The following is a 26,221-nucleotide window of genomic DNA, read 5'->3' as shown; positions in this document are numbered from 1 at the left end:
TTTTTCCAGATAAGCCGAGGATGGAGATTATAGTGTGGCAGCTGTGTACAGTGTTCATACACACATAAATGTAAAACGTTCAACCACGACACGCATTACTGGTGCTATCACTTGTAGCACCACACGTCATATACATGATCGTGTTTCCTTGCGGCCTGGCATATGTGGGTAAAACCATGCGCGCATTGCGCACAAGGATCTGAACATAGAAGCATTATTAGAACGGGGGACGAATGCAGTCCAATAGCTACCCACTTTAAGCGAGCTGGTCACAATGTTAGCGCATTGAGATATGTTGGGGTGGAGTGTGTTAAGAACCCTCCAAGAGGGGGCGATCATGGTAGAAGGCTTCTTCAGAGAGAAACTTTTTGGATTTATTACCTCAACACAAATACCTCAACACAAATGCACATCTATGTGGTTTTTCAGTCGGCACAGAGGAAGCAGTGACTCATTATGATTTATGTCCATATTAAAAGTGTGTGACACATGTATGGATGGATATATGAAGTGTCCACTTAAAGTCTGTTTATACAATCAGAGCCATTCATCCTGTTTGTGTACTGGAACATGAAAATATGTTCAGCAGTTCACTCACACAGTAGGTGCAAGGTATTTTCATTTGCAACAGGTGTAAAGTGTTATATTCCATTCCTTTAAGAGCTACTCTAACCTCTGCAGCTGTATGTGTGAGCAGTCTGTTATCTTCTGCGAAAAGATTGGCGTTGCCATGTCATGTAATCCATTGATCAAATGTCAGTCTGGTTCGGGCTTTGGACTTCATCTCATTACATTACCTCATCCCATTCACTCCCTGGGTCGTGCAATCCTCTCCTTCCATAAGATACCGACTGCAGCTCGCTTCAACACCTCCTTGTCTTTCAAAATCACAGTCTATGGCACATGTGTGTCAATAAACCACACCAGAAAAAGCCTCTTCCTATGTTTGTAGTTTAAAGCACAGATTATCTGAGAGTTGAACGAAAGTATGCATCAGATAGCTAATGGTGAGAATATTTCTAAATAATATAACTGGATCTTTATCAGAGTCTAACTCCTGGGTTCAGCTAGTTGCCATGTCCTGAGGCCACCTTGGTCTTTTCCTCTGTGTCTTTGCATCTTCTACACAGTCTGGAAGGCCTTGGTTTGGGCAGGGATCATGACAGGTGTGGCCCCCATGCGGTTCAGGTTTCCAGGACTCAGCTTAGGGGGAGGGCTGGGCTTGCAGTTGGAGGTAGACGTGGAGGTTGGTGCTGAGCGCGGTTCAGGAGTCTTGGGAACGGTCTGATTGTAGCCAGGTGGAGACTGAGGGAAGGAGGAGGCTTCACAGTTTTCCTTGAGGGCTGCCACAGCAGGAACACACACTCGTGGGCCTCGGAGCCCCATGTTGTGCACCATAGACTGAGTGGAGGAGGTGCCTGAGCGAGAGCTGCCAGAGCGGGACGACGAGAGGGAGTTGGGCTTCACAAGTTTGGCTTTGGGAGCCTCTGCATCCTCCCTGAAATGAGTACATGTTTGCATGATTTCAAAGAGTGCCCTCAACAGATCAAATTAGCATTTACTAGTAGAGTGAAATTTGTCAGGATAAATGATTACTAACACTGTGTAGATAACGTTCAATTCAGTTTGAGTAAAGTGGATGTTATTCTTAAATTTTAAATTCTAAATAAATATTCTGTAAACACAAAATCTCAAGGTGAATTACAAAAAACAAATAGTGCCAAAATGTCATGAAGTCATTTAGGGTATCATATCTATGAAACTCTGGTTTCCTACTGTCAGAATCAGTCACTGCTTTAAATGGACTTTGATAAACTAAGTTGGCAGTTTGAGACTAGTATCCACTTCTAAAGGTGGTACTTTATTTTCATAATAAATTTCACTGACATTGTACCATTTTCGTGTGCCAAAGCAAGTTGATTGATCGATACAGCTGCACACGTTGCTAGTTTCCTTGTAAGAATTCAGGCTGGGGTTATGGCCGAATGTATGGTTATGACTGCCAGAGTAAGTGTCTCTCCATCGTATACCTGATTTCATTTGGGGTCTCTTCTTCTTCATATTTCTTCATCTCCTTTTTGCGGAACACCAACCAGATGATAAGGATGATAAGGAGGACTCCGAAGGACACGCCAACCACGGCCCCTGCTACCACACCCATACTCCTTACATCTAGACACACACACACACACACACACACACACACACACACACACACACACACACAGTTGTGTAAGACAGAGTATACTGATATTGAGCTTAAAAGTGAAATTCATACTGAAACACATTTTCTATTGTGTTATTTTAACACTAGAGGGTAAAGTAATTAGAAATGCTTTCCCTAATTTAGAACTGTGAATACTACAAGCCAATAAAAATCCCAATAAATCACACAGAAAATACTTTGGTTAGCAGGTGCTTTACTTTCTAACCCCCTCCCTTAACAGGTCCTGGGACTTAGTCTTGTATGACGTGTGGTACGTGTGCAGGTTGCCGTTTCTATAGGTAAGATAATAGAGTGTCTTCAAATGAAGCCCATTATGTACTTAAGACGTGTGTGGATGAAATACTATGTGATCCATCCAGAAAAATCTTGGATTTTAAATTCCATGTATCGGCATGTAGGTACAATTATTAAAGCTCCATTTTTTAATAACTCTAATTGGCCCTGGGTTTTTTGTTGTTGTTATTAATAAGCTCCAATACCTGTTACCTGTTCTTTAATTGGATATTTTAATGTTTTGGGGTCATTTGTTATCACGCTGCAGCATCTCCTCTGTTCTGTGTTGGGCCTGTGCTCCTCCGAACACACACTTTAACCGTTATATTTAAAATAGAAATAATTCTAATCCTGTTCTGATTTTATTATTTTTTAAATAATATATATTTTTACAGCAATTAATTAGTAAGAAAAGAACTCAACAGAGTAGTGAGATGGATAAAACCCTAATGATACCCATCTGTAATTATGATTGAAAATGTGGTTTGTGCTTTGTGTCAAGTGACATACATACTGAGAATAATAGCTCTGGGGTTCAGCCCCCGGGACCTTAGCTTTCTGAAAATGTGCCCTCCTGAACAATAGATTTGAATAGCCCATACCGTGTGACCTTGTTTTGGATTGCCTAGTGATATTCTTTGTCTTTAGCCCTATTCACATGGGTTTAGTATTACCTGGGGACCTTTAGTAATTTGTAATAATTCCAGAGGTCCACCAAGGTCCTCTGATATTAGTCCTGTGCGAAACCTATGTATCTGTGATTCGGCGGGGTTGTATATTATTTTTTCAAGGTTTTTGTTTTATCCCTCTTCCTTGAAGACGGATATGGGATCGCAGGGGCTGCGGATGCTGCCTTTCATGGCCAACCTAGTCTGGACCGCTGCCTGACCGGAGTCCTCCGTCCCAGAGTCAACGCTCTCCCCTCATGTGTGGAACACATGAGGTCCCCAGATGATCCCGTTAGAATAGGGCTTTTGTCTCATCACTAACAAATCCAAATCCAAATATTCTGTAGCTCCATTATTGTCCAAAAACTATTAAAATCCTCCACAGAAAATAGACCCAAACAAATGACAAGCCTCTTTCGAAAATGAAACTAAATATAGTTGTATGGATGGGTAGATTTACATCTTCAGGGGGATCCAATGAGCTTGGGCTGAGAGCCACAAACAGGCTGGGGAAGTCCAACAGTATTGAGAGACCGCCTAACACATTGGGCTTTAAAATATAGACTGTTGTAATCCTGATGCTTTACATTTCCCTGCAGGTTTGACTAATGAGTGTGACCCCAATGTATATGAGTTAAATCTTACTTTTAGTCAGCCACACATTATTTTGGGTAATGGCGGTTAACGATGGTTACACTGTAGGGGTGTTGCACAGTACAGCAAAATGTGGGTTCTTTTCAATACTTGATACTTTTGTTGTAAAAACAGTTTGGTCTTTACCAACGTATTCTACCTGGTGTAGGTACAACAAGATCTCATGAACGACGTTAGCGTATGCTAGCTGTGTGGCGATGCCAGGCTTCAGAGCAGCAGGCTGACAAGAAGACTGACATTCTGTCCAGATGATTACATGAAAAGCGGCATGCAGACCTGGCATATTTTTCACATATTACTGTAAATGAAGGATTTATTCAACTAAAAATAGAGTTGCTGATTGTTGGAACAGTGAAGAGACTTCATTAAAACAATTTTGGTGAGTTTTACTTAGTTTCTGTATTGTTTGAATGAAATGTACATTTGATAAAAAATAATTCAGCAGCTCTAGGCAGGGATATGTAGACCAGAAAGGGGTAAATCCTACACATACCCCTCACTTCTGAACCAAAAGTCACACATTTTGTGGCACTTCAGTGTTCATCAACGGTTTTCCACTCACAGTGTATCTTGACCTCCACGGTACAGCTCTGTTCTCCCACATCGTTGCTGGCTGAGCATTTGTAGACTCCAGTGCTGTCCTTGGTCAAGTTCCTTAACGTCACAATCTCTGGGTTTTTCAAATCTGATAGTACCAACACAGAGAAAACTGGACATAGGAGTGGATTCTTGTCTCAATTTGTGGTTTAAAATACATTACATGTTTGTACTGTTGAGTTAACAGAAATAACAAAGTAATTGTGAACATACAGAAGAATAGTAGAAGACAGAACCTCTGTCTAGTTCATAACAGCGAAAGCCAAAGTCAACGAAAAAGCAATAAAGTCAAAGAGTGGAAATATATAATTTATTTAATCAGGAAATCACATTGAGATCAAGATCTCATTTGCAAGTGAGACCTGAGTACAAAGTGAAATATCAAACAGAAATACAATCAAATGAAAATAAGTAAAGATTTAAATATCAAGACAGGTAGAAAAATGGAATAAATGTATACATTTTTTTCATTCAAATAAATCCCTTATAGATAAATAGAGAGGGAGGGCCATCCTACCTTCTGATATAGAACACAACGATGAATGCCATATGGGTCCCCAGTTATATATCTAAGGGCTGATTGGTGAACAGAATCTAGAAATTTGAGCTTAGAGATGGGGGCATGCCTATAAATAATATCTCAATAATCTAAAACAGAGAGAAAGTTTGCTTCTACGATCCGTTTCCTACAAAAAAATGGGAAACAAGACCTGTTTCTGCACAGAAAACCTAGCTGAACCTTATATGGCTTTTAAAGGTAAACTTGTCATCAATCGAAATGCCCAAGTATTTGTAGTGAAAAACGTCTTCAATAGGTGTTCCATTTAGAGTGCAGATTTGAAGATTTCTGTCAATATCGTTGGCTCTGGAGAATACCATGTACTTTGTTTAAGATCAAACAGTGCATATTGTAGGGTGTAAATGTGAGTTGTAAATTATCAATTGCTGAACTGTATAAAACTGTATCATCAGCATAAAAATGAAAGTTGCATGTATTAATTAATGTACTAATTTATATAAATGGTAAATAATATTGGACCTAAAATGGAACCTTGAGGAATGCCCTTGGTAACTGGAAAGAACTCAGATTAAACATTACCTACCCTTAATGCACTGTTTTCTGTCTGAGATATCATTTCTAAACCATCTTAATGTGTTATCTGAAAGTCTGTTAGAGAGTACAGAGTGATCAACATTATCAAAAGCTTTAGAGAGATCAATGAAAACAGCAGCACAATGCATCTTATTATCTACAGCAGATGTGATATCATTTATGACAAGCGTGGCAGCAGAGATTGTGCTGTGTTCTTTTCTAAAACCAGATTGATATGGACTCAGAATGGAATGTGTATTTAAATAAAGTTTGAGTTGGGCATTTACTATTCAAAGATCTTTGAGAGGCAGGGCAGTTTGGAAATAGGTTGATAGTTATTTATGACAGACTTATCTCCACCTTTGTGAAGTGGCATAACGTGCTGCTTTCCATACTTTTGGGATTATACCAGTATTTTTACTCCGGTTAAAATCATTTCATTTCCATATGTTATCCCCCCTATATATGACATCAACAGTCCGTGGTGCCAGGCTGCTGTGGTGGTTTCCACTCACTGCTCACCCCACATAGAGCTAATGAATGTGAAATGGTGACCCTTCTACTTGCAGAGGGAGCCCACGGTAGTCTTCATAACAGCTGTCTATCTACCACTGAGCGCAGACGTGAAGGAAGCCATGACAGAACTCTACAACAACATCAGTGAGCAGCAGAGGCAGCATCCTGACGCTTTCTTCATGGCAGCTGGGGATTTCAACTAGTCTCAAATTTGTTCTGCCTAATTTCTGCCAGCATTTGAATTTTGCAACCAGGGGAAAGAACACACTGGACCTGGTGTACACAAACATCAAAGACTCATATAAAAGCAGCCCCCCTTCCCTATATAAACTGGCACAGAGCTATCTGTCCCAGGGGATCAGGAAAGCAAAGAGACTTTAGTAGAAAGTTTGCTCAAAAACTAAACAGCCACTACACACGTCGCTTGTGGCAGGAGTTCCATACCATCACCCCCTGTGGATTTAGAAATATGTTTCACATGTGAACAGCCATCTAAATCTTTGAGCATCATCCATATTTACCAAATCAATATCTGTTCTTACCTTACTAAACAAAGAGATCCCTCTCTGCCAGATGAACTAAATGATTTATATGCACGTTTTAAGACTAAAAACCCTACTCAGACGCAAGCACTCCTGCCATCATCCAGCGACCAGTAACTCCAGCTGTCCATAGCAGGAGTGAAGAAGGCCTTCGCCAGCATCAACCCATGCAAAGCTGCAGGGGTGGACAACATCCCTGGATGTGTTTTAAAGAACTGTGCAGAGCAACTGAAAGATGTTTTTGCAGACATCTTTGACATCTCACTCAGACAGGCAGTAGTTCCCAACTGCCTCAAAAGTGCCACCACTGTTCCCGTCCTGAAGAAGTCCAACCCAGCCTGTCTCAATGACTTTTGTCCTGTTGCTCTAACACCCATAATAATGAAGTGTTTTGAGTGGCTGGTCTTGCAGCATGTCAAAAACTGTCTCCCTGCCAACATGGACCCACCACATTTTACTTATAGAACCTAACGGTCCACAGAGGACGCAGTCTCCACTACACTCCACATTGCGCTGTCACACCAAGAGCAGAAGAACACCTACGCCAGGATCCTCTTCATAGATTTCAGCTCAGCTATTAACACAATCATCCCACAGCAGCTGGTGGAAAAGCTGAAGCTGTTGAAGGTGGATACTGGCACCTGCAACTGGGTCCTTAACTTTCTGATGCAGCGGCAGCAGACTGTCAAGGTGGGCAGCTGTATGTCAAGAACCATCATAGTGAGCACCAACTCACCCCAAGGCGTCCTGAGCCCCATACAGTTGAGTCTGCTCAACCTGACTGCACTGCCAGACTCAGCAACAATTGCATCATCAGGTTCGCTGATGACACAACAGTGGTGGGTCACATAAGTGATAATGAATCAGCATACAGGATAGAGGTGGAGGTGCCGGTCTCATAACCTCACCCTCAACGTGGACAAGACAAACGAGATTGTAATTAATTTCGGGAGGGCTGGCAAACCCCATCATGCACCGCTGCACACTGACGGTGCTGTTGTGGAGAGGGTAAGCAGCGTGAAGTTCATGGGAGTTCACCTGGCAGACAACCTGACCTCAACGACCAACACTACAGCAGTCATCAAAAGAGCACAGCAGCGGCTCCACCCCCTCCGGAGACTCAGAAAAGCAGGTCTCCCCACAGTTCACCTTACCACCTTATACAGGGGCCCCATTGAAAGCATACTGACCTATGGCATCACTTCCTGGTTTGGGAGGTGCAAGGCCTATGAAAAAAAAAAAGCTGAATAGGATAGTGAAGACATCCAGGATCCTTACCACCCTTCAGCTTCAACGTGGTTGAGAGATCCTTTGACTTCTAACACAAACTAAGACAGACGCCTTGATATTGCTTCTAAAGTAAATAATTACTCACTTTCCGGTGTTCGGCAGACTGTGTACCAGGTGGACAAAATCTTTCTTGAGAAACTCTGACTTTTAATTTTTGAGGTCGTTCACACCTGCCTCAATAACGACAGTAGAGGCAGAGCTGTGCTGGGCAATCAGCTGGGGGCGGAGGATGCAAAATCCTTTACGTGAGCACCTGGCTGGCAGATAGGGTGACCATCACGTACCACCACATGCCTGACCATAGAGGATGCGATGACCAGCACCGAAGGCGGGCACATTTGAACCCCTGCGGTGGCTCCAAGATGGAGCCTGGTGTGGAGATTCCACTTGTCGCTTTACATCAGTTGCTCCCGATGCAGACGGTCGAAGGGAACCAGGCTGGGAATCTTGGCTCTTGGTCAGCCAGTTGCCACGGTTGGTCGGAGGCATGGAGGATGGTGAAGAGTGGGACCCAAAGGAGGAAATTCCTGCAGGCTCAAGATGTCATACCTGATTGCCAGTTGCAGGTGTTTAGATGGAGGAGAAGGAGACAGACTAACTCCTTTGCCTTTGTGGACCATTGACCAGGGCTCCTGATCCGGTTTAGGTGGAGTCGAGCTCACCGGAGTCTTCACTCCATCCCCGTTGATGAGACGCCGTGACTCCGCTGGGCCCAGACAGAGTGTGGAGGTCGCTAATGTTTCGGGCTTTGCAGCCTGGAGAAACCACCAGGCCTTAGGTTGAGTTGAGGCTGTCCCAGGCGCTGGAGTTTCTGTGTGGACGGATCAGGTCCATGTCAGAGTTTTATCATTATTCATGGACATGTTCCGGTTATCATAGCCAGAGGATATCGGTAATGTAATGTGTTTAGCCTAGGGGAAAATCCAGGATCATCTTGTCCTTCTCTTTGAGGTCTGCCTGCAGATCAGTGATGCTTTCCTTCAGCTTTGATAAGGTAGGAAGGAAATACTCACACACAGCCATCATGTTTGTAGGTTATTTTAATTTGTAGACTGAGTCACTCAAGTGTACAATACACGACCAAGATTAGTTAAAAACGGCTTCAGCCATGAGCCGAAATGTTCTCAGAGATCAGAGTTCTGAGGCAGGCAATCTCTTGAGCAAAACCAGTAAAAACATTACAAATTAAAGTGTTTCTTGTTAAAAGTCATTGTTTAACTGGTGCAGTTTGGAGTGCCACGAGTTCAGCTGCAGCTCAGATTGTTTCTAAAAGTCTGATTTCTAAAATCTTTCATCCAGATAAAAGATACGTTTTAAAACAAGCATTTGAGTATTTCGAGCCGATAAATCACTGCTACAAAGCTGTGTGCATAGTGTCTATTTTATTTTTTGCTTTAGGAGCTTGTTTGTATTGATTTTTTAAATTTTAAACTTTGTATTGGCATCAAAGTGAGTAGACTTACCTATCAGGGCCAGTGGAGGCAGCTTGCCAGCATACTTGCCCTTGTCCAGTAGCCTCTCCCATTTGTAGTGGATGGGATCAGAGCCATCAGCAGACTTGCAGCTCATCTTAACATCACCACCCTCCAACAGTTTGCCCTCCATCCAGCACCGCGGCTTGGATGGCTTTACTGCAAAAAGACAATCAGATAATGATAATATCCACATCCACATGAAGTGGGCTTTTGAGACCTAGACCAGCCCACCACAATCAGCCGGACATAAACCATCCTTGCACTCCCCTTCAACACATGTACCAGCAGGGTTAAACATTAGCACCATTTACCAGCCAAATGCTGGTAAAATATGTAAGTGGCAGGTAGATTTGCTTGACTCAACAGCCAAAAAAAAGTAAAATTTTAACATTCACTAACCATTTAGCTGGTGGACAAAAAGTTAATGCTGAACCCTGCATACCAGCCACTAATACTCTCACTTAGCTGAGTGGTAAGTAAGAGAGTATGATAATGTACTCACTGAGTCAAAAAGGCTGCCTGGCTCCTGATGGTTAGATGGCTAAAGGTTGAGGGCGGAGCATGGCTGTCATCAAGATGTCTTGTATAGTAAACAAGTGACAAGTCTGTAAGTTAAACTAAAGCTGCATTTTGTACACAGTATGTAGCTAACGCTTGTGTTATAGTGGAATGTGGATAAATCAGAAAGCTATAGTACTATGTTTGCAAGTGCCTTAGCCTGCTAATACATAACTAACATTAGCTTACTAACAGCTAACTTGTCCTCTCTGGTAGACAAGGGTGCTAAAATAATCGTTTGACATGCTTAAATCTTGTGTATTTTAGCTAGCTACCGGCACTTTGTCGTTATTTTCACCGCCGGTGGGGGCAGGACTTAAATGCGCTCTCTCTCTATGGTAGGATGGAAGTGGGCCATAGTGGGATGTGATTGGTCATTGTTCACATGAAAGACACACAAGTGGGCCAATCATGTGACCTCTCTTATCTCTATAGGCCGATCAAAAAAAAAAAAAATATTTAGCCCACACAAATAGACTGGCCCACCGGGAAATCTCCTGGTACTCCTGATGGCCAATCCATGACTGATGTAGTGTCAAAGGACTCAAAGATGGCTGTAGTTTTAAAAGAACTTGCTGTGCCCTGTGCAGGAGGGGGAATGTGCATTCTGATGCTAGAGACCTTGTTGACAAAGAAGGTTAAAAAGTCTGAGAAAGACATTTCTCAGGGGAGGAGTCCATACTGACACTGGCTGGAGCCTCTGTAACACGGTTTATTTCACTGTTCAAAACCCCGGAGTTGAGTGCGCTCTTTACGATAGGATCCGGAAAATACAGAGCTCTAGCATTTATAACCACTGCCTCATAAAAATGTATTAAATGTCAAAATGCACTGTTAGTTTAGAAGCCTTCCACTTCCGCTCTGTCCTACAACAGTCTCTCTTTAGGGCATGTATATGTATCCATGGCTGGAAAACAGAGGGTTTAGAGGTTTTCTATTCTTAAAGGGTGCAATGTGCTCTAGGATGTGGGTGCAGGTATACTTGGATGGATTATTTTGGCCCTGTGACAGTTCTAGTTAAATCAAAAGACTCAACAATGTTTAAAAGCTCTAAGGATAAAGGACTTTCTGGAAAACGTATTTATATAAAACATGTATATTAAAACCTTCTATAATCAGACCTTTATCATAGTTATGGTTTATGATAGAGAGGAGTTCAAAGAACTGTTCAATAATGCCAGATATAGATTTAGAGGGTCTGCAAATCAAAATGCAGTGTTTAGCTTAATGTAAATAGCTCACATTACTGTATTGTTGTTTGGTTTATTGCTGGCCGCTTGGTTGTCCCTTTGAACAACAAAAACATTAATTTAACAAAAAAAAGAATTCTCCAAACATTTTAAAACATAGGTAAAAAAGAGGCTTGGCCTGAAAAGGGTATTTTCCAATAACTTTGAATGCACCATGAGGCATAAGCTACCAGTTTCAAGTAAACACACCGTCTGTGTTGTTTTTCCGACAACGGCAGCAGCAGACTGTTGAATGTCCCAGTGTTGGAATCCTCTGCAGTGAAATACAGACACACTTTACTCATTTTTACGTTTAGCTGTCAGCATTTTAACCGTGTTTAAGCCAGCTACTAGCTCACGGTAGGTTAACGTTACCTGCTGCCAAGTGTAACGTGTTATTAGAGTTAACTAGCGTCCCATGCAGCGATGTTTCTGTTGCCTCTAACATCTGTTTCAGAGCATCAGAGAGAAGCGCAGCCATTTAAGTGGCACTGAAGTGAGGCACCGGAATCTGCGTTGCTATTCGGTCCGGTAGATACCGGTTGTTTTGGCACCAGTGCCATATTAGCACCGGGTGTCGGTACCCAACCCTAGTCTGAGCATCTCGCACCAGGGCTGGGGCTGGGCCGGGCCATGGCCTTCAATGCACTACACTGCATTTTCTCATGGACATGAAAACCCCCACCAGCATTTCCTACATTCAATCAGCATAGGGATTTTATTGGCTGCTCAAATTAGCCTGATGGTAATGTGACTGACAGCATTTACTGCAATTGTAGCTGCAGTCTGAATCATGTCTAATAAATAGAAAGCAGACTTTATCTAAAGCACTGCAGAGGCTGCTGAACTTAATTCAAATACCTTTTATGCTTTATGACATCTAAAATAGATAAACAGGATGTACTGCTAAGTGAAATTGCACTGCCGTAAGAACTGACTTGATGCTTAATGTGTGAAAGTCCAGCTGCCTCTGGGAAATAAAGTGGCCTCAGTAGATTGGAAGAGGGAGCAATAAATAATTTAAAAAGGGGTAGCACATCCTGTTGGGGTTTGTTTATTCCAATGATGTGTTGGATAGTAAAGGAAGTGCATGCATTAGAGATGTGCCCTTATTCTTTGCAGATTTAATACCAACAGATTGTGTGATCAATGAGAGTCATCTGATCGAGGAAGTGGTCTTCCAACTGATTTTCAAGCGTGTTGCTGCACCAACTCTGCACTCTAACTTTCTGAATGAAATGTGTAGTGAGTGTCTTTTACAAGTGGAGGATAACGCCACAGGTGAAATATTTGGTCTGAATCAGAATAGCACAGTGTGCGCCACTACATTTAAAGGAGAATTCCGGCTGATTTTTACCTGAATCTTGATCGCTATATATATATATATATATATATCAGAGTACTGTCGATAGGAGAAAAAAAAATGCAAAATCGGTGCTAGCAAACTGGAATTGCTGCAGCTACTCCCAGACGTCGGGACAGAAAGCAAAAGCGGGGGACTTCCGGTTTGGCAATGTAGAAAGTGGTCGCATGGACTACGGGCTCCGGTCTAACTGTTCATATACCCCTTAAAACTTTCTATTTAAAGTAACTTTACCCTTTGTCAACCAACGTCAGGCTCAACCTAACAATTAAAAGCAGAAGACAACAGTAAAATGAGCTGCTCAAACAAATATTCGACAACGACAACTCGAGCTACTGTATCTTCGAAGCTAGCTGCTACGGCTCCTCCTCCTACTGCCGAGAGCGACAACGACCTGATAACCAAAGGTGACCTAGAATCCTTGCTTGAAAAACAACGTGTTAGCTTTAAGAAAGACATCGCTAGCTTGATCCAACAGTCAACCGAAGCATTAAAAGCTTCCGTTGAATCTCTGGGAGAAGAAGTGTCATCTTTTAACAGCCGACTCCTCAAAATAGAAACTCTCGCTGGTGAAAACTTTGAAAGTTTTACTAGGATGGAAAATGCCGTCCAGACTTTACAGTCACAAAACAAGGTGCTTTTGGATCGAGTTGAAGACTTGGAAAACCGATCCAGGAGATCTAACCTACGTGTCCTCGGCATTCTAGAAGGGAGCGAGAATGGTCAAGACCCATGCTAATTCATGTCTGACCTGCTGCTAGAAGTAATAGGCCCCGATGTCTTTGAAAACCTTCTGGAACTGGAACGGGCTCAACGCTCTCTCGGTCCCAGACCAGGAGACGGCTCCAAGAGGTTCGTGGTTCGCTTTCTCCGTTTCCAGGACAGAGAAAAGGCCATTAAATGGGTCCGACAGCACAAACTCAAATACAATGGCTCCACGGTCAGAATATATCCAAACCTGAGTAATGCACTGGCAAAAAGAAGAGCGTTTAACGCCGTCAAGAGCACCCTGTACCTGCAGGTCTGAAGGTCTCCTTTCAACAAGATGCCTTCCACTTTGACTCCCTTCAGAAGGCCATGGACTTTTACAACAACAAGATCGCCATGATGTCTTAACAAGTAATGCGGTAGTTTTACACCAGTCATGATCCACCGACTTTCTATGTTTATTTCCCTTTTTCGTTTCTTTTACTTTTTTCCTCCCTCCCTCTTTGATATTGATCCAACTTTTTATTATGAATAACCTATTATATCATGGATCATTTTACTTTTAACCTTGACACTCCATTTTGTTTTAATACATTATCAACAATATGTTACCTAGCATGTGACCTGGGTCTTTTGTAACTTATCCATAGTTTTTTATTTTATTTTTTATTTTTTTGTATTCTTTGTGGGTGCAATTAGTATGGTTGCAGACCAACTTTGGGGGGAGACAGAAGAGGAAATAAATCATTTTTGAGAAAGTTAATTACCTGAGATTTAGGAGCCCAAAGTTCCACCTTAGATACTTAGAAGAGGAACCTCATACCGGAGTGACCAAGATTGTAAGGTCCTGCTGCTAGTTTCACCTCAAGAAACAAGCTTAGGATAATGTTCAGTTCTATATTCTTGTTGTATGTTCTAAACATGTTTTGGGTGGGGAATTTAAGTATTAGGTCCATCTTTTCAACTCAGTTTATCCTTGGTAATTTATGTTAATGATGTCCACACACTCATTTACCCATAGCACCATGATGTATATAGAGTATGAATAAAACAACAAATGAGACATGCATGATGGGGAACGGTTTAAGGTTTATATCTTGGAATGTTAAGGGGATTAACGGCCCAGTGAAGAGAGGCGTTTTTTCTCACCTGAAACACCTTAAGACAGAAATTGCCTTTTTACAAGAAACGCACTTTTCTATCAAAGATCATTGTTGTCTAAAGAAGTCGTGGAGAAGCCAAATATTTCATTCAAAATTCAATGGTAAAGCTAGAGGGACAGCTATTTTAATACATAAACTACAGTTCACCCCGACACATATAGTCTCCGTCCCCCAAGGACGTTTTATCATTGTTTCTGGGTCTCTTAGCAACACTCCAGTTTGTCTTGCCAATGTATATGCTCCAAACTGGGACGACAAAGCCTTTATACACAAAATCATCTCTTTCCTGCCTGATCTGAACTCCTACCACTTAATTCTGGGTGGAGATCTTAACTGTGCTATATAACCATTATTAGACAAATCTCATCCTAAACAAACTCCTCCCTCCAAAATGGCCAAAGCAATTCTAACGTTTATGGACCAAATTGGATGTATTGACCCGTGGCGCTTCATGTACCCCACTACTAAAAATTTGTCTTTCTTCTCTCATGTCCATAAAACTTATTCAAGGATTGATTATTTTTATTTAGATAAGTTCTTTCTCCCATCAATTAAGAATGTGGATTATTCGGCTATAGTTATCTCGGACCATGCTCCCCTATTTCTCAACCTCTCCTTTACACTCCTAAATAACGCACGCCCTCCGTGGAAACTGAACCCCATACTCTTAAAACTTTTTGTGATATGATTCCCAGAGTGATTACAGACTTTCTTTCTACTAATAATTCTAATGATATGTCACCTTCCCCTCTTTGGGAAACGCTGAAAGTTGTTATCTGAGGGGAAATTATATCTTTCTGCTCAAGACGCAGGAAATAAGGAAGCAGAAACAAGAACAGCTTATTGAGGACATTTCCAAATTAGATGAAGAACATTCAACATCACAATCTTCTGAGTTATATAAAAATAAATTGAACCTTCAGATGCAATATAACATTCTTTCAACAGAAGAAACTGAAAGATTATTATTAAATGGATGATAGAATGATTTTATGGGGTATTTCACACTGTTCCTTAAGGTCTCCTAATAGGGTATGTAACATTGGTTTGGCTGAATATTGCTCAAATGCTATTTTATGGGTCCTTAACTACCCTGTGAATATGGCTCTATTTGGAACAAGAACTTTTCTTCCAAATATATTATGCTCATGAATATTTAGATGAGCTGCGCGCTGATTGGTTTGAGCGACCCACATACACATCCATTGTAGACTAGACAGCAGGTCTCATATTTCAGACACTGCAAAGTTATACATTGTTTGTCTACTATTTTGTTATTAAATTCACTTCTGAGACTTTTTTATTCGAGAAATCAACTATATAAAACTCAAATATGGGCCGTTTTACAAAAATTGATGGCTAATTTCAAATTTGGTAAGACGTGTCGGACTTTAGGAGCTCCACACAGTCTGACGAGAAAACGGCAACCTCCATACCCAATGAAAGTCACCGTTTGTTGGTTACTGGACTACCGGGGCTCGGGGCTCCGCGGAGCTGGCTGGCTGCCAGCTGAGAGTAACTAGAGTATATTTATAGTTTCAATTTCGTCACGCCACTTATATAACACCTACCCCAAGGTCTTATAAAGCTAACAATAGTGTCCAATTTCAATTTAATGCATTTTTGTGAACATTAGGAGTTTCGTTAGCTAGCTAGCTAGCTGCTACTGTCCCTGCTGTCCTAGCTATGTGTACAGATCGTGGCTAGTTAGCTTCAATTTCGGCATAACTAGTATATTTACAGTTTGAATTTCGTCACGCCACTTATATAACATCTACCCCAAGGTCTTATAAAGCTAACAATGGTGTCCAATTTCAATTTAATGCATTTTTGTGAACATTAGGGGTATCGTTTCAGAGGTCTAAGAGGAGGCTAGCTAGCTCTCATTGATAGAGCTCCATCCAGCCGCTGGCTTTATCAATGAGACACGCGGACAAGAGGCGTTTATTTCCCCGATCGTTTGTTTAAATAACTCAACACACATATCCATTATAAGATTAACTGGAACCTGTGGTAAGAGATTGCTGGCGTAACAAACTCGCTGACCACGCTCTCACTCACACACACCGGCCATTTAGCAGGAAGAGGGGAGCTGCAGACCCTGGAGCTCTGTCAGGGCAGCGGTGTTTGGTAGTCCATTAACCCAAAAAACGGTGACTTTGCGCGGGTATGGAGTACCGTGGGCTGCCAGCCGTGACGGAGCTCCATCTACCTCACAGCAGGCCGGGGTCTGTGAAGGAAGGCGGGCCGGGTGGTGAGGCAGCAACACAGGCAGCACCGGCTGCTGAACTCCCGACACACAGTCAGACAAAATTTGCAATTAGCCATCAATTTTCGTAAAACAGCCCATATTTGACCTCTACATAGTTGATTTCTCGCTTAAAAAAATCTCAGAAGTGAATTTAGTAATTAAATAGCGGACCTCTGGAGATCTGCATGACCTAGCTAGATTCAGAAAACTAAGCTGACCTCAGGTCAGTGGTGTAGCCTATGCAAATGTTGGGGCGTGACAAAGACTAGGAGTTGGGATGCTGACGTCAACTTCCAGCTTTGTTGAGATTCGCCCGTTTTCAGCGGCAGTTTCAAAATGTGAGATTTGCATAGTAAAGGGGTATCAATGGGATTTTGAGCTTCTATGTATGTCCTATTTACCCACCGAACTGTTGTTATTCAACTATGACAAGGTCAAATCGGTTTTGCATTCTATCACCCCTTTAAGATCACATGGAGCTTACTATGAACATGGGGAAAAAGCTGGCCGACTTTTGGCACATCAAATTAAACAGAATTCTGCATCTGAGGCTAACGCCAGCTCCATGGCTACCTCCACACCTGGCAAGTCCCCATTTCCCCACAGGATTTCCTCGTTGCTTGAAAATGCAAACAAAGAAATTTCTGCCCTTAGGGAAGAAGTTTGTCGGCTCTCAGAGGGCTTAAAAACCAAAGATGCCTTGTTAACAACCTACCTGGACGTTGCTCAAAATCAATCGCTCCAAATCACAACTCTCTCGGCGGCTTTCCAGGATACTGCCCTCCTGCCCTCAGCCTCTCCAGTCGCTTCGATGCCCTGTCGATGCCAAATGTTCCCCCGGTAACGGCCGATGTGGTTACCCAGGTTCGCCCCGCTTCAAAGCCGACTGACCAGCTGTCGTCATGGGAGAGGACCGCTGCCTCGCGGCGAAAACTTCTGAGGGATGCGGTAGTCAGACGGTCCGATGGCCTCCCTTGCCTGAACCGGCCAAATGACAACGTTCCTCAAAAACAATCTCCCCCACCGAATGGTAAGCAATATTCCTCTTCTTTTCCTTGTCCATCTGAAACCGATACTGGCTGTTTTGTTCCTGCCACTGGCCATTCACGCCCCCCCTTCCTCGTCCGCTCTTCACCCCAACCACAATAACTATTGGTGACTCCATCACCCGGGATATAAGTTTTTTTTTAATGCTGTCACACACTGCTTTCCTGGCGCCAAAGTTGCAGACATCCTGGCTAAAGCTATGGACCTGATACCCTCACTCCCGACCTCTGTTAAACGCATCGTGGTCCATTGTGGACTTAACAACATGTCCTATCAGCAGAGTGAGCGCAAAAAGAAAGACTTTGGTACTCTCATTGAAGCTTTAAAAAGCACTGGGAAGAAGATTTTTTATTTCGGGCCCACTTTCATCTCGAGGTCGCGGAGTATGCCTTTTTAGCAGACTACTCATCCTCAACACCTGATAGGTGACCACAAGATAGGTTTTATTGACAATTTTAATCTGTTTTGGGAACGTGGCTCCCTGTTCAGCAGGGACGGGATTCATCCCAATAGACGCGGCAGCCAGATGCTATGTGAGAATCTGCGGCAAGCCGTGCAGACCAAGACCTTTGATTGACTGTTTGCACCCCGTAAACACACGCACAAGCGCACTTCCTAGTCTCACTCTCCCATAAGCTCTTACTCCTTTACAAATAACTCTGCTAACCCACAGACCAGCTATATCATTCCAGTAAGAATCAATAATATCAGTAATCACAGGTACAGCGCTACACGCTCCTCTGTGCTTCCTTTGGAGCAGCCATCCATTCATAATCCCATAACTACAGTGTCTGTCCCCCAACTGAGATCGGTAAAATCAAATGTAAACCAACGAGGTGCTATACTTAACAACCTAATTGGAATTAAAACAACCACTGCAAAGATAGAACAGAATAGGAGAATCAAATGTGGACTATTAAATATTAGATCGCTGTCTTCTAAAGCAATATTGGTAAACAATTTGATATCAGATAATCAAATTGATCTATTCTGTCTTACTGAAACATGGCTGGGACATGAAGAATATGTTAGTCTAAATGAAGCCACTCCTCCCAGTCATATTAATACTCAAATTCCTAGAGGCTCAGGCCGAGGAGGGGGAGTTGCAGCCACATTTGACTCAAACCTGTTAATCAATCCTAAACAGATTCAATTTGTTTCAGTCAGAGTGTGCATAAGGCCACGCACTGTTTTAACCACACACTCGACCTTGTGCTGTCATATGGCATCAAAATTGAAGATTTAATAGTATTTCCACAGAATTCCTTATTATCAGACCATTTTTTAATTAACTTTCGAATTCTTATTACCCGACTATACGAAATTAAATAAAACCTTCTATACTAGATGCCTATCTGACAGTGCTATAGCTAAACAGCATTTAACTCAATGTCGTGCTTTAATATAACAGAGGACCTTTATGTTAACTTTAGTCCCTCCCAAATTGATAATTTTGTAGACGGTGCTACGGCCTGCCTACGGACGACTTTAGATTCTGTTGTGCCCCTCAAAAAGAAGATGATGAAGCAAAGGAAACTAGCACCTTGGTATAACTCCCAAACTCGCAAATTAAAACAAATCTCACGAAAACTTGAAAGTAAATGGCGTTCCTCCAAATTGGAAGAATCTCGTTTAGTTTGGCAAGACAGTATGAAAACTTATAGGAAGGCCCTCAGAAATGCCAGATCAGACTATTACTCATCATTGATAGTGGTTCTAGTGATCTGTGGTTAACACTTCATTACTAGATATGATCAATATGTCTTTATTAACAGGTTATGTACCGCAGTCATTTAAAGTAGCTGTGATAAAACCTCTTCTGACAAAAACCCACCCACGATCATAGGTCTTAGCCAACTATAGACCTATATCTAACCTTCCCTTTCTCTCCAAGATCCTTGAGAAAGTAGTCGCTAATCAGTTATGTGACTTTTTACATAGGAATAGTCTATTTTAGGACTTTCAGTCAGGATTTAGAAAGCATCATAGCACAGAGACGGCACTGGTGAAAATTACTAACGACCTTCTAATTGCTGCTGACAAAGGACTTGTCTCCATACTTGTCTTATTAGATCTTAGTGCTGCATTCGACACTATTTACCATACCATCCTTTTACAGAGACTGGAACATTTAGTTGGCATTAAAGGAATCGCACTAAGCTGGTTTAAGTCCTATTTCTCTGATCGATCTCAATTTTTCAATATCAACGATAAATCCTCCAAGTACGCTAAAGTTAGCCATGGCGTTCCTCAAGGCTCAGTGCTTGGACCAATTCTTTTCTCCTTGTATATGCTTCCTCTAGGCAATATTATTAGGAAACACTCAATTAACTTTCACTGTTATGCGGATGATACCCAATTATACTTATCAATCAAGCCAGACGAAACCAGTCAGTTAGCTAAACTTCAAGTATGCATTAGAGATATCAAATCATGGATGACCTACAATTTCCTGATGTTAAACTCAAACAAAACTGAAGTTATTGTGCTGTGCCTCCTCCGAACATCATTATCCCAAGATATAATTACTCTAGATGGCATTGTCATGGCCTCCAGCATTACTGTCAGAAATCTAGGAGTTATTTTTGATCAGGATATATCCTTTGACACCCACTTAAAACAAACCTCTAGAACAGCCTTTTTTCATCTTTGTAACATTGCCAAAATTAGGAACATCCTGTCTCAAAATGATGCTGAAAAACTAGTCCCTGCATTAGTTACTTCCAGGCTGGACTATTGTAATTCCCTATTATCAGGAAGCTCAAAACTCTTAAGACTCTCCAGCTGATCCAGAATGCTGCAGCGCGTGTTCTGACAAAAACTAGAAAAAACTAAAAAAAAGAAAAGGGATCATATTTCTCCTGTATTAGCTTCTCTGCATTGGCTTCCTGTAAAATCCAGGATTGAATTTAAAATCCTCCTTCTGACCTACAAAGCTCTAAATGGTCAAGCACCATCATATCTTGAAGAGCTCATAGTACCTTATTGTCTCACTAGAGCACTGCGCTCCCAGAATGCAGAGTTACTTGTGGTTCCTAGAGTCTCTAAAAGTAGAATGGGAGCCAGACCATTTAGCTACCAGGCTCCACTCCTGTGGAACCAGCTCCCAGTCTGGGTTCTGGGGGCAGACACCATCACCACTTTTAAGAGTAAACTTAAAACTCTCCTCTTCGATAAAGATTATAGTTAGGGTATGAGGAGTTGCAGCGTTCGCCTAGACCAGCGGGGGTTGGTGTGTAGCCACAGTCATGGCGCACCCCCACCCTATCTCTGCTTCTCCCCATAGAAAGCTTACATATACTTAGGGAGTAATGAGTCGCAGCGTTAGCCTAAACCGGCGGGGGAAGGTGTGTAGCCACAATCACGGATTCACAGCCTCCCTATCTCCCCTTCCCTGCAGCTCTTAGTTATGCAGTTATAGTTCTAGACTACCGGGGTACGTCTTTGGACACACTGAGCTTCTCTCTCCTCTCTCTTTCCATCTGTGTGTATTCGTGTCACAGAAATGCTTGTTACTAACATAGCTCCAGGGAGCTTATTCCCCGGAGTCCTTATGTTCTTTTTCCGCCCAGCATCATCATCTTGGATCGTGATGGCACCTACATCATGGTGGCAGCTGTCGCCGTGGTCCTGCCCTACGCCCTGCTGTGCCCTATTACACCCTGCTACGCACTGCAATGCCCGGCTTCGACTTGCTATGTCTGGCCAACGCCCTGCCACGCCCTGTTACGCCCTGCTATGCTCTACGACACCATGAACTATTATAACTATTACAATATCTTTATTGTGACTATTATTGCCATTGTTCATCATACACCCAACCGGCACCGTCAGACACAGCCTACCAAGAGCCTGGGTCTGTCCGAGGTTTCTTCCTAAAAGGGAGTTTTTCCTTGCCACTGTCGCACTTACGCATTCATGCATGCTCTTGGGGGAATCACTGGAATTGTTGGGTCCTTGTAAATTATAGAGTGTGGTCTAGACCTACTCTATCTGTAAAGTGCCTTGAGATAATTCCTGTTATGATTTGACACTATAAATAAAATTTAATTGAATTGAATTGGTATAACTCGCAAATTAAAACAAATCTCACGAAAACTTGAAAGTAAATAGTGTTCCACCAAATTGTAAGAATCTCGTTTAGATTGGCAAGACAGTCTGAAAAATTATAGGAGGGCGCTCAGAAATGCCAGATCAGACTATTACTCATCACTAATAGAAGAAAATAAGAACAGCCCAAGGGTTCTTTTCAGCACTGTAGCCAGGCTGACAGATCTACTGAGCCATCTATTCCCCTAGCTCTTAGTAGTGACGACTTCATGAGTTTCTTTAATGATAAAATTATAACAATCAGGGATGGAATTCATTACCTTTTGCCCTCAACTTCTAACGGTTCACCTCTGAATGCAGGAGTGCTAGAAAGAACGACAGGACCTGACATATACTTAGACCGCTTTCTTCCTATAGACCTTCAACAATTAATGCTAAAGGTCTCTTCAGCAAAGCCATCTACCTGTCTCTTAGACCCCATCCCAACGAGGCTACTTAAAGAGGCGTTACCTGTGGTTAACACTTCATTACTAGATATGATCAATATGTCTTTATTAACAGGTTATGTACCGCAGTCATTTAAAGTAGCTGTGATAAAACCGCTTCTGAAAAAACCCACCCTCGACCCTGAGGTCTTAGCCAACTATAGACCTCTAACCTTCCCTTTCTCTCCAAGATCCTTGAGAAAGTAGGCGCTAATAAGTTATGTGACTTTTTACATAGGAATAGTCTATTTGAGGAGGTATGAGGAGTTGCAGCGTTAGCCTAGACCAGCGGGGGTGGGTGTGTAGCCACAGTCATGGTGCACCCCCACCCTATCTCTGCTTCTCCCCATAGAAAGCTTACGTATACTTAGGGAGTAAGGAAGTAATTATGTGTGTATTCATGTCGTAGAAATGCTTGTTACTAACCTAGCTCCGGGGAGCTTATTCCCCGCAGTCCTTATGTTCTTTTTCCGCCCAGCATGTTTCCTTGGATCATGATGGCACCTACATCATGGTGGCAGCTGTTGCCGTGGTCCTGCCCTATGCCCTGCTGTGCCCTATTACACCCTGCTACGCTCTGCAATGCCCGGCTTCGACTTGCTATGTCCGGCCAATGCCCTGCCTTAACCCTAACCCTAACCCTGTTACGTCCTGCTGTGCTCTACGACACCATGAACTATTATAACTACTACTTCTAGTCATTGTCTTTATTGTGACTATTATTGCCATTGTTCATCATACCCCCAACCAGCACCGTCAGACACCGCCTACCAAGAGCCTGGGTCTGTCCGAGGTTTCTTCCTAAAAGGGAGTTTTTCCTTGCCACTGTCGCACTTACGCATTTATGCATGCTCTTGGGGGAATCACTGGAATAGTTGGGTCCTTGTAAATTATAGAGTGTGGTCTAGACCTACTCTATCTGTAAAGTGTCCAGAGATAATTCCTGTTATGATTTTACACTATAAATAAAATTGAATTGAATTGAATTGAATCTCGGCAAGTCCCAACATATTAAAACAAATTCGGGCGAGGTCACAGTACTCCCAAATATTATAAATGACACTTTTAAAAGGTTTTATTCCAATTTGTATAACTCACAGTTCCCTGCAGACAAATCTGACATGATGAGATTGTTAAATAATTTGGAGTTTCCCAGAATAAGTGCCACTCAGTTGAGGAAAACAGAACAACCAATACAATTAAGCAAAATTGCGAACTCAATTCAAAGTGGTAAGGCCCCTGGACCAGATGGATACCCAATCGAATTCTATAAGAAATTTGCTGAACAATTAGCCCCCCTTCTTTTAGATATGTTTAACGAATCCCTGAGCCGGGGGTCCTTGCCACAAACGCTCACTGAGGCCTCTATCACCCTTATATTAAAACCAGGAAAAGACGTTTCGGAATGTACCTCATATCGGCCTATTTCACTCCTGAACGTAGACTACAAAATGTTGGCTAAGGCTTTAGCTTTGCGCCTCGAGCTGATTTTACCTAATATTATCTCTTCTGACCAAACAGGCTTCGTTAAAAATCGACACGCCTTCTCTAATATACGCCGCCTTCTCAACATAGTACTTTCTCCTGTATCTGTGGAGACACCGGAACTGGTAGTTTCCTTAGATGCAGAGAAAGCCTTTGATAGGGTGGAATGGGAGTATTTGTTTCAGGTTCTTAAATAATTTGGTTTTGGTACTAAGTTTGTCTCTTGGATTTATCTCTTATACTCTTCATCTATGGCTTCAGTACTCACTAATGGAATGAGATCCCAGCTTTTTAAACTCGGTAGAGGTACCCGTCAAGGATGCCCTTTAAGCCCTTTATTGTTTGTTGTAGCAATAGAACCTTTATCTCTAGCAATCAATAATGCATCCTTCTTCCAAGCTGTCCACAGATTGGGATCAGAACACAGACTCTCTTTATACGCGGATGATTTATTATTGTTTATATCTGGCCCATTACACACCATTCCTCAAACTATTGAGTTGTTTGGATCTTTCTCTGGTTATAGTTTGAATTTTACGAAAAGTGAATGCTTCCCGATAAATAATTTAGCCCTTCGGATTCCTGAAAAAAAAAAAAAGGTTTTGAAAGGGTAGTTACCCTTTTTCAGAAGGGTAGTTACTGTTTTTCAGAAGGGTAGTTACTGTTTTTCAGAAGGGTAGTTACTGTTTTCTGAAAAAGGGTAACTACCCTTCTGAAAAACAGTAACTACCCTTTTAAAAAACAGTAACTAATCATTAACTACCTATTTTTTTGTGTACCTTATTGTAAAGTGTTACCAACCTTCCATTTCCAATGTAGAAATGCAGCTTCAAATATTTGGGTATTAACATCTGCTCAAATCAACCAGACCTATTAAACATAACTTCGTACCTCTGGTTGATAAACTTAAAGCTGACTTGAAAAAGTGGAACAATATCTACTTGTCAATTGTAGGGCGGATAAACTGTATTAAAATGAATGTCCTACCTCGATTCTTATATCTCTTTCAATGTCTCCCGGTTCTCTTACCTAAATAATTTTTTCTTAAAATAGGAAAATTATCTCCTCATTCATCTGGAATAATGAGACTCCCAGAATCCGGAAAGAATTTTTCCAGCATCACAAAACGGAGGGTGGCTTTACCTTACCTAATATGAGATATTATTATTGGGCAGCCAATATAAAAAAATATATTTTTTGGGTCCAAGAACCCAACCTGATTTGGTGCCAAGTTGAAGATAAATCTTGCCTAACCCCTGCCACCTCACTTTCGGCTTTGGTATCATATAACCTACCTATAAGACCTACTAAATTCTCTTCTAATCCGATTGTAATATCGACCCTGAAAATATGGTCACAATTTAGGTATTTTTTTCGACTCAATGAGCTTTCAAAACATTGTCCCATACGCAATCATCTTTTCATACCTTCTAATATAGACGTCACCTTCTCTAAATGGCAAGAATTGGGTCTGACCAGATTAAAAGACCTATATATAAACAATATTTTGCCAGCTTTAGCGACCTCTCTAATAAATTTAACCTTCCAAACTCTCACCTGTTCCGATTCGTCACTTTAGTAAATTACATCATCCCTCTTTTCCCAACACTCCTCCCTAATTCAGTTGTTGATCTTATTTTAAGAACACCCAGGAATTTGAAGGGCCTTATTTCTCAGATCTATAAGCTACTGCTTACTACGGCAAGATCCCCCCTTGTTAAGATCAAGGAAGACTGGGAAAAGGATCTAAATAATACAATCTCTGAAGAAGTCTGGCAGAAAGCTTTTAAGAGAGTGAATGACACCACGTCCTGTGCTCGGCTTGGACTCATACAATTCAAAGTGTTCCACTGGATCTATTGCACAAATGCCAAACTTTCTAAAATCTATCCGACCATCACAGATGCTTGCAACAGGTGTCACAGATCTCCAGCAAATATAACACACATGTTCTGGTCTTGCCATCGCTTGCTGGAACTGGTACTGGAATACCATTTTTAAAAGTATTTCTACCTCACTAAACTTAAACTTGGCACCGTGCGCTGAAGTAGCTCTTTTTGGAGTTATGCCTGATCATTAGTTAGCTGGGAAAAGAGTAAAAAACATTGTTGCCTTTGCGTCGCTTCTTGCAAGAAGAAGAAGACTATTAAATCACCAGTCACCACTCCCACCCACAGGTGCTCTATGGATCAAAGATCGCATGCTATTGCTCAGCCTTGAGAAGGTTAAATTGGACGTGGTTCGCCTGATAAATTTGAAGATATCTGGGGCCCCATAATACGTTATCTGGAACATTTAAAATCTCTACCTCTTACTTAGATCACCTGGACTCACTGTACTTATTACCTTCTCCTAATCCTTTTTTTTTTTTTTTAAACTGTAATTCCTTAGCATGGTATAACTAAGGTTTTAAACATGTTGCAGTTTCCTATTATTCCTATAATAATATGGACACTGGGTCAAATAATAATGTGGAAACAGTTGATATATTGTAAACATTGTGTATGGACCTCTTAACTCTGCTTGACGGATTAGTAATTTTAATAT

At 41.8% G+C, this 26,221-nt stretch overlaps 1 protein-coding gene across 1 annotated transcript in view; it reads right to left on the bottom strand.

Annotated features, from left to right (window-relative positions):
• Nucleotides 1-293: 293 nt before the first annotated feature.
• The window catches only part of clmpa (CXADR like membrane protein a), a 40,952-nt gene continuing 15,024 nt past the window's right edge, over nt 294-26,221 (bottom strand). Inside the window, exons 4-7 of the mRNA XM_078265445.1 lie at nt 9,324-9,491; nt 4,385-4,507; nt 2,031-2,172; nt 294-1,498 (exon numbers count right to left, since the gene is read on the bottom strand). Coding sequence (XP_078121571.1) covers nt 1,123-1,498; nt 2,031-2,172; nt 4,385-4,507; nt 9,324-9,491 — 809 coding nt within the window. The 3' untranslated portion in view covers nt 294-1,122. The remainder of the gene's footprint in view (nt 1,499-2,030; nt 2,173-4,384; nt 4,508-9,323; nt 9,492-26,221) is intronic.

This window comes from Sander vitreus, chromosome 13, assembly GCF_031162955.1.
Source record: "Sander vitreus isolate 19-12246 chromosome 13, sanVit1, whole genome shotgun sequence".
NCBI lineage: Eukaryota > Metazoa > Chordata > Actinopteri > Perciformes > Percidae > Sander > Sander vitreus.
The sequence above is the reverse complement of the archived record's forward strand: the minus strand, read 5'-3'. Positions and strand labels throughout refer to the sequence as shown.